A 10165-nucleotide genomic window follows, 5' to 3' on the forward strand; every position below is an offset into this window, starting at 1 on the left:
AAAAAAAAAGCACGTATAGCACGTCAGCTGTCTTAACCGCGGCTTGTGTACTGCATCATCACTGTGTCTGTCACATACCAGTAATATGTTTAAAATGAGACTAAATGAGGGCCCTGTTGCCCTTTCGGGCTTGAACTGATGGTAAAACTAATGACATTATTAACTGTCTTGATATTTACTTTGAAAGCTGACACTTTACAAGTACATTTTTAAAAAAACATCTCAGGTTACGTATGTAACCATGGTTCCCTGAGAAGGGAACGAGACACTGCGTCCTCTAGAGCAGTGGTTCTCAAACTTTTTACAGCGGCGTACCCCCTGGGGCATTTAACATTCTTCTGCGTACCCCCTCTCTTCCACTTAGACCGCAGTCACACCTTTTCTAATAAAGGACAATTTGTGCCCCCTTAAATGGATTTACAGGTGCATTTTTTGCCTTTTTTATAGAGGCAAATATTTTCTATCCTTATTAATTGTATGTCATGTTTTATGTCATATTCTTAACATTCCATTAAATGTATTATTAATATAATAAATAAAGCAATAAATGATGGCAAATCGAAGTGATAGGCTACTTGCAGATTTACAATAGGTGGCGGCAAGTCGCTGTCTTAATGAGCCAGGCGTTGCGTCATTCATTCATTCATTCATTCATTCAGTAACAAAGCAAAATGTTGTAGTTATGAATGGGTTATTAATCACTGACTCTCAAAATCGTTCAAAGTCGCAGATTCGTTCACTAACGAAACACCACTGTATGTTGCTTGGAGACGCACACCAGATTATATGGATTTCGTTGGAACTATTATTTTGTTGCAAAATAGAACAAACACGACAATATTCTGTTTAAAATATAGGCTACATTTAAAATGCAAAATGTTCACTTAATATTACCTTTTTTTGTTGAACTGTTGTAAAAATTAATGGCACATTTGCCATTGTTTGGATATTCAGGGAAATTTGCATTCTTGCTTGTAGCTTAAACATGAAAACAATAACACGCACACAGTGTGTCTGTATGGAAGAGAGTTTAAATCGATCTCAGTCCGTGTCAATATTTGCTCTTCATGCTATTAAGTGAAGATCTACTTTAAAGATACATTGAACAGCAGCGCGATTTGCTAAAGAAGCATATTCAGCGGGCATCCTATCACATGCACGCTGCTTATGTGTATGCCGTCAGTTTTGACGCAAAAGATGAGGTAAGCTGATTGGTAGGGGTGCTCTGATCAAGATTTTTGAGGCCGATCACCGATCACAGAAAGCAGTATCTGCCGATACCGATCACCGATACCGATCTTTTTTTAAAGCCTTCTTTTTATCATTTATAACTATTTATAGTGATACTCCAATCAGGATTTTTAGGGCCTGAATTTCATTTTTGAAAATGGGGGGAATTCCCCTCTTAGGTGTCTCTTGTGAGGGGGGAAGCAGCACGAGTCCCAAAATTAGACTCGTGCGTAAACAATCTCTGCACTGCAGCAGATGCACTGCTCCTGAACGCACTGCCGGACCGCAACCGTGTGCAGTGAACGCTTTAATCCGTTAACATGAGCGAGGAAAAATACGCACCACGTGTGCACTGCAAACGGAGAAATGTGAACATGGCGTTATGGTTGTGCGCTGCGAGTGTGCATGAGCGCACAGTCTCCAGGAGATCGCGCGAGCGCTGAATGGTTAAACACTGGCAAGAATTAAAAAGAAATCCAATTTATAAACTTTAGTGAGGACGCGACACTGCCTCGACTGTGCAAGTGACAATTCCTGTGTCAATGCAGCGTGCAGCTCGCTTATAGACAAGCGATGTGTGGTGATTTGAAGCCATTTGCGTATTTTGAGAGAGAGAGAGAGAGAGAGAGAGCGTGCGGTGATTCACTCACGCTGTTTGTGAAATTACGTCTCGCACAAGGTTTTCAAATTACTTTATAAGTTATTTAATGAAGAAATATGAAGGTGAGTACCTCAACTTCAGCATTATAATTATTTCACCCGCGCTGGACAGAGACTGAGACGGTGCCCTTTTTAGAGACCACCGATCAATCATCCCAACGTGATTATCGGCCGACAGTCGGCCAATCAGAGCACCCCTACTGATTGGATATCATGTATTTTGACCGTTTATGGCACTCCCATTTTCCTGTTTTTACATTAGAAGCGGCATTTTGCTTGTCAGAAATACATGTTCAGTTTTAATGTTATTTTAAGTTGGGGTAGAATTAAATGAATGCCAAAACTCAGAATTTTGTTTGCGTACCGCCCTCTGTTACCTCACGTACCCCCAGGACTTGTCAGAAATACATGTTCGATTTTAATGTTACTTTATTTTGGGGTAGAATTAAATGATTGCCAAAACTCAAAATTTTGTTCGCATACCCCCCTCAGTCATCTCACGTACCCCCAGGACTAGAACTATAGGAATGTTGACATTAATCAAAATGTGGCATTATGTGTATGTTGATAACAGTCATTTAGAGATTTCGGGCTCCCCAGTGCTGAAAAGTGCCTAGACAGTTTGAGAATCGATCGTTTTGGACTATGATATGAAATTTAGCACTCTGCATTTTAAACAGGGTGTAGGCTAAAGCATAACCAAAAGAGGAACTAATTGAGAAAAAAATGTATTTAAAAGAATAGGTTGTGTGCCTGTGTCAATGCCCCCTTTCCTTCTCATGCCTCATTTTGTTTGTTAGCAGATGGCCCACAACAGGTGTTGGCAGAAGGGGCAGAGGTGTAGTCATGTAATCAATGGCACAAATGCTCGTTGGTGTCTGTGTATTAAACCATAATTAACATGCCCACACATTGTGATCTGCTCCACCCACCAGGCCAGCAAAAATCAAGTCTTGTCCTGGCTTAGATAATGGCTATTTGGAATACTCTGAGCATGCTGTTTACATGGTAGATTTTCCTTCTCTTTTTTGTATGCATGTATATGTGCGCAGTAAACACAATGTCTTCACACTTAATATTGTAATTCAAGATTTGGTGTAGAACCTCAGCCTTTCTCCAAATTGGCTAAACTTACAGGGATAACATTCCTCTTTGGCATTAAAAAAACTGTGGTTCACTCAAGGTTGAAGTGTGGATTTCGGATTTCACATGTGATTGACTGTTGGGTTAACATATAGTTCACAGTAAACCATGAGGCTTCTCTGAGGCAGATGGAAAGTTCTAGACTTCAGCGGTGAAGCTCGTTGATGGGTTGGGTTTACCTAGACCCATCATTTTATTTTAATTGGCTTTAAGGAGTTTTTGCAAAAACTCCACACAAACTAAAAGACTGCATTAATCATTGAATGTTTGGAGCCGGAGTCTGATGTGATGGCGGGGCCTGATGTAGAAGGCGGAGCCTGAGGGGTGTGGTTTGCCTGATTCTTATTTTGCCTCTTGTTATGCCAATATGTTTTATGGCCTCTAATTTGCTTTCATATGTGATAAGTAAAATGGGTCCTGTTATTCAAACTTCACAGCTGCCTTGTGAGCTGTTTAGTGTGAGTGCGTGTGGTAATGTGCATATGAGACTAAATGAGAACATTTAAGATGCTTTTTTCTGAACTGGTGGCCCAATTTATTCCAGATATGAAATCGAACATTTACAGTGAGAGGTTTTAAAGGATGAATATTTAGGTGACAAGTGAAAAATTAGATCACAATATATAGTGTGAGAAGCCCCAGTCACATTATGGTGTTTCTAATTTAAATGAGTAAGACACAAAAACAGAAACTCATGAGCACACAGTATGTTTAGTTTGCTAATTCTCTGCTTCACACTTAAATGGCATTAAATGGCATAGGTTATATTCTTTAGCTAAAACATGGCTGCTGGTAGTTGTCTGTGTAACTGTCTAGTGTTTTGGGCTGAAGCGTTTTTAGACGCGTTTGACGTGTTTTAGGAAGCGGTTTTCTTAAATCTGTGATGTGCATCAGTTACAGAGGAGCACGTGCAAAACAGTTTTGTATTTGACTGACTGATAGTTTTGACTTGGCTTCTTAGAGATGAAAATGTACCTAAAAACATAGGAGTGAAAAAAAAAAGAATATTTGAAACATAAAAGAAAGATTGTTCCTAATTTGGCTACACTCTCAGTTTTGTGTTTTATTGAACCCTTCTCTTTGTACTTAATACATAATGATATGTTTAACATACAGCATAGACGGTTTTGGTTAAGTCACAGATCAGGATTTCATAGCTTCCACCTCAGGCAACTGATGAAGCAATAGTGTGTTTCATAACTGATAAGTTATGATTGTACATGTCTATGCTTTTTTGCTGTTAAGTAAATTCATCTTATGTTATCATCTGGATATGGTGTATTATTTATTATAATGATTTACATGTTATTTATTTATTTATGAAAACACCACTTGAATATTTGGGTTTAGCTTTTTGTTTGAAGTTTGCGCAAGTGTCTAGACGTTCTATGAAAAGAGGAAGGCACATTTCATCGTTAAAAAAGGAAAAGCAGTTGCCTTGTCCCCTCCCACTTTCATATTGCATCATGTGTCACTTGCTTTCTGTCACACACACATTTTTCAAGCTACTGAATCATCAAATCCAGCAACTTTCAAAACTGAATACCCTCTTTTGGGTAAGCTTGTGGTTATCATTTGATGTATGTTTTGGCATTTTTTGTATCTTCTGGTAAATACAATGAGCAATTGATCATTTGAGGAGAACTTAGTTTGCTGCAGGGGTTTAAGGAATTAAGAGCTTGTTAAAATTGTTTTTGTAAAACATTGGTGATATAATGGTGATTTTGGAAAATTTTGAATTTTTTGTTGGGGTTGCTAATATGTTTACATGTGTCTTGTTAATCTGAGGTAACCGTATAAGTGTTGTGGGTTTTCTGCCCTACTTTATTTCCATGCGTTCTGACATCTGGTCTCTCTACCGAAACATACCAATACAATATTGTCTCACTTGTAAATAATTAGCATAACTTCAATGCAACCAGTAATCAGACTTTTTGAGTTTAGATACCATTACATTCAAAACATGAAGTAAATTTGTTAAATTGCTGTTTGGGTTAGTTGACCAATAGACATATGACACTGATCATGTAATTAAAAATTGCACATGCAAAAATGTTTAAGCCAGTTGTTGCCATATACACTGAAAATGCTAACTGGCTGTATCTCTCTGTTTGTATCTCATAATTTCATTAGGGCCAGAGATCATTACAAGTTTTTACGGCAATATGGCAGATGTAGGAAAGACGCCTGTGGCACGGAATGAGAAGGCAAGCAGTGAGTTTGGCTATGTGGGCATCGATGCCATCTTGGAGCAAATGAGGAGGAAAGCCATGAAACAAGGCTTTGAGTTTAACATCATGGTAGTGGGTAAGTAGAGGTTTCAGTGTGCAATTACAGATGTGTGCCTTTTTCTTATGTACAAAATACACATTTAGTATCACTGGAACCTTGAAATAAAATGGGTTAAATAGTTAGATCAAGATTGTTCAAATAAACATTTGATAAGGGACAAACAAATGCTGTTTGTTTATTAGAATAAATGTAATGTATATTCAGTTAAAATTTCGTCATCGTAGAATTATAAGGATCTATCTGACATTTTTGTCAAAACTGAGTTATTCACATATTCTTATTCTGTGATAACTAATTTACATTATGTGTACATTATATTGCATTACATTTTGGGACTTTTTATTCAGAAAACAAAAAGGTTCTAGTTACAAAGTTAATGGAATGCAAAAACTTTGAAGTTCAATATCTCAAATCTGCTCAGAATGCAGATAGAACCTTATAATTCCAAGGTGGTGATTTGCAATATTATTATGGATATGGTCCATGCCTGAGTGCGTTTAAACTCAGTGCTGAGTTTTGCACACAAGAAAAAACTGCTCTATTAGACAATAAAGCATTTTCAGTTAAATCAGTCAGAGGACGATATAGAAATGGTTAACAGGCTGAATTTGGCCCAGCAAGCTGTTAGCTAAAAGGCCTTGCTGTAATCAACAGTAATTGGTGAACAAAACTAAATTTCATATCCATAAAATATAATACTATATACAATTACTCTTACACCTCTCTCTTTTAAAGTTTATACTTTATATCATACTGTTTTTATTGAGCATAAAGATTTTCAGTCATTGCCATTACATCTCAAACAGGCAGATGTGTTTGAACCTACAACCCTTAAGGTACTAGCCAGAGATCTTCAATCAGCAGGCAACACCACCCAGCACAAGACCAAATATTTTGCCTCTAGTGGTGCATGACCTGAATGACCTCAACTGGCTGTTATTCATGACCTTGGTTCCAGATTCAGACTATATTAATCCTATATGCCATATTCACTGATGCATTTCAGGGCTCGCAAAATTTCAAAATCCCTGGTAGCCCTTCGGGCAGGTACTCTTCAGATTTTGTTAGCCCGAAAATGTATTTAACTAGCCCAAATAAAAAAAAAGACCTTTTTTTTTTTTAAATATAGAAAATCAGATAGGAGTTTAAATGTCAATCAGAAATATTTTCAATACACAAATATTAACAAATATGAAGGAAGGAATTTTATTTCACTATTTACAGGGTGTCTGCAGAATTTTTAAAAATAAATGTAAGGCAATGTGTGACCCATTTTAAGAGCTGCACAAGTAAAATGAACACAGTATGAGTGGGGTTGGACAGCGTCTGTGGTAACATACAGTACTGAGCCATAAAATTACATGATTTACAGTTCAGATACAGCTTTCCGTCCCCAACTCTAAGACCTCTTGAAATTATAATTAAGACATTTCTTATACCATTTAACATATTTAAAATGGCCTTACCTTTTTTTTTTTTAAATATAGAAAATCAGATAGGAGTTTAAATGTCAATCAGAAATATTTTCAATACACAAATATTAACAAATATGAAGGAAGGAATTTTATTTCACTATTTACAGGGTGTCTGCAGAATTTTTAAAAATAAATGTAAGGCAATGTGTGACCCATTTTAAGAGCTGCACAAGTAAAATGAACACAGTATGAGTGGGGTTGGACAGCGTCTGTGGTAACATACAGTACTGAGCCATAAAATTACATGATTTACAGTTCAGATACAGCTTTCCGTCCCCAACTCTAAGACCTCTTGAAATTATAATTAAGACATTTCTTATACCATTTAACATATTTAAAACGTTTTATGGCCTTAAGTTTGATACAACTCACTTTATGAGTTTTTAAGGACCCGCGGGAGATCTGCATTTAAGATAGCCCGTCAGGCAGAGTGGTGAAACATTTTGGTAGCCCCACTGGAAAAAACAATAGCCCCAGGTCGTCGGGCTAGCGATTTTGCGAGCCCTGCATTTGTCCCCCCCTCCCCCCATCCATCCCATTGCCTGGCAGCAAACCGCCAACCCACCCCCAAGATCCAACTTTATTTTTAAGAATTAATATCTTCCTGGAGAGTGATATATTATTCTCCAGCAGTATGTATCCCTGATTTTGTTTTTCTTGGCAATGTGTAAAAGTGAACATATAACCTGTAGCTACTTGTAGAATCTTAGAAGGATTGTTTCTTGACAGTGCTGGGTGTCTTTTGCTTTTATGACTTAATAACTGAGACAAACACTTTTGTGACTCTGAATGAACATGTTGATGTTTGTTTTAATCTAGTGCTTTGATAAATTAATATATGGATAGGTAGCTACTTTATGATAATATTTAAGGCTTGTTCATTGGTTGATCTTTTGGCAGTTGATGAGTGATTTTGAGTGATTTCTGAGGTTTGTTGTCAAACTATAATTACCTTATACCAGCTCTTTTAAAAGTGCTGTATGTAGGATTGACACCGAGTGGTTGAACTAGGTATTGCAGTCCAAATTCAAAATATTGGAGAGGGCTTTTTTCACCCGGCCCCTCCTCCTCAGACTTGACGCAGGTTGCCAGATTGACAACACCAACAGGAACGAGCACACTTGACGATGAATGGAATGAAATATGCTGTGTTTTCTGCCAACTGGCAATCCGGGGTGCTGAAATACAATTGGGTAAACTGGCAGTGGGCGGGTTTCACAAACCAAAACAGAGACCGACATTCCGGCCCGGAACTCACATTTTCAAAGGAGAATAACTGACTGTAGCATTGTTTTTCAGATAAACAAGTATGTTAACTTAGCATGTTTCTTAAATATCTGCAAACGTATTGTGGTATTTTTATGCTTTAGTAGAGTCAAAAACGTACATACAGCACCTTTAAGCTTGAACCTCGCCAAACTTGTGCAAACACCTAGAGGTTGGAGGTTGCTTTCAGGGATTTTATAGTGGATGGTTTTTCAGTTACTTACATGCACGCCAATTTGTTAAAAATGCCCCCCCAAAAAAATCCCTGTAGAATGTTCAATCGGACATGGTTAATGCTTTCTGCAGTGCTGCAGTGAAAGCATCTGCCTGGCTGCTCCACTCAACTGATTCCAGCTGCAACCTTTGTTCTTGCTTTAACATGGATGTCAATGAGAGATCCAACAAGCTGCTTCCATGACCCTCCTCTAGAAACACTGGCTCTTTTATAGTCCACAGTATGATGAGAGAATTGTGCGTGTGTGTGTGCGTCATTGAATGAACCAGGGGGCAGGTGTTGGGTCAAATCAGCATATGGGATTGAAGATGCTACTCACAGACTCTCACATACAAACACACAAACACACTGTGCCATAGTCCCTTTGGCATATTTACTCCACACAATATATGGCTGTTTGTTTGTTTACTTGAACACATGTGAATTAGGGTTGTTAATTTTGAATGCGCAGCTAAACGGCTAGATCTAGTGCAACGGAATAGAGTCGAATGCAGGTGTCTGGAGATGAATTCATAGCTGAACTGTTTAATAGCGGTATCTTGGTGTGAGATGTCATAAGCACTGCTCATGGTGTGAGATGCTAAAAAAACAGCAAGATGTGTTCAAATTGCCCTGGCAGGCTGATTACTTTTTGCTGTAAATTAAGAATTTGTCTCAGACATCAGCCCTGTGTCCAAATACTGTATAGTAGGCCAGGGGTTTTCAGTTCTGGCCTGTGAGGTCCACTGTCCTGCAGAGTAGCTCCAACCCTGATCAAACTCACGTACCTGTCATCTTCTAGTAATCCTGAAGGTTCATGCATTCTAGGGATAATTGTGTAATTTTGTGTATAATTTAAAATAAAAATTAACTCGTTAAATCGACATCCCCAGTGTCAATTTAAAACATTGATTTTTTCTTTCTTTCTTTGTACAGGTCAGAGTGGTCTGGGTAAATCCACATTGACAAACACACTTTTTAAATCTAAAGTGAGTCGCAGATCTGTCATGACAACAGAGGAAGAGCGAATTCCCAAGACTATCGAGATCAAGTCCATCAGTCACGGTACAAAGGCCTACAGAACTAAAACTGAAACTAACACCTGCTTATCCATTGAGGGATAAGTCGTATTTTAACACTTCAGAATGTCTCATGAATTTAGTTATCCACTGTGTATATTCACCTCTTCAAACTCATCTTTTATACAGTTATTGAGGAGAAAGGAGTGAGAATGAAGCTAACTGTCATTGACACTCCGGGTTTTGGAGACCAGATAAACAATGAGAACTGGTCAGTGTCAACGTTATACAAACAACTATTTCTTTGATTACCTGTGGTCTTGTTATATCTGATGTGTTTCCTGGTGTCTCCCTGTCTGTTTATCTGTTAGCTGGCAGCCCATCATGAAGTTCATTAATGCACAGTATGAACAGTATTTACAGGAAGAGATCAACATTGATAGGAAGAAGAGGATTTCAGACTCCAGAGTCCACTGCTGCATATATTTTATTCCTCCTACTGGACACTGGTGAGACACACACACACACACACACACACACACACCATTATTTTCAAGTCACCATTAGAGTGATTCTCTTTTGTGAAGCATCTTCCATTTCAAAGAGTATATACAACTTGCTTTGGTGCATAGTAGTAACTATATAAAATTTTCAGTTTGCTCAAAAAAACTGCAAGTTTGACAAACTCTGAAAGTCCTACAGTACATCACTATTCTGTAATATTAATGCTCAAAATGCAACTTAATCTCAACTTAAAATGCAAGCTCATTAAACCATCATAAATAGGTTTATATGAAAACCTATTTTTTCATTATTTTTTCAAAACCTCAAAGTGAAAACCATCATAAATAGGTTTATATATATAT

At 37.8% G+C, this 10165-nt stretch overlaps 1 protein-coding gene across 2 annotated transcripts in view; it reads left to right on the forward strand.

Moving 5' to 3' along the window:
- LOC107674495 (neuronal-specific septin-3-like) overlaps positions 1–10165 on the forward strand; it is a 66777-nt gene that overhangs the window by 42859 nt on the left and 13753 nt on the right. For both annotated transcript variants that reach the window (XM_016468475.1, XM_016468476.1), the window contains 4 exons: positions 5167–5340; positions 9217–9345; positions 9489–9570; positions 9671–9808. In XM_016468475.1, the coding sequence (XP_016323961.1) occupies positions 5167–5340; positions 9217–9345; positions 9489–9570; positions 9671–9808 (523 nt within the window). The remainder of the gene's footprint in view (positions 1–5166; positions 5341–9216; positions 9346–9488; positions 9571–9670; positions 9809–10165) is intronic.

Source organism: Sinocyclocheilus anshuiensis, unplaced genomic scaffold, assembly GCF_001515605.1.
Source record: "Sinocyclocheilus anshuiensis isolate Anshui unplaced genomic scaffold, SAMN03320099.WGS_v1.1 scaffold1157, whole genome shotgun sequence".
Lineage (NCBI taxonomy): Eukaryota > Metazoa > Chordata > Actinopteri > Cypriniformes > Cyprinidae > Sinocyclocheilus > Sinocyclocheilus anshuiensis.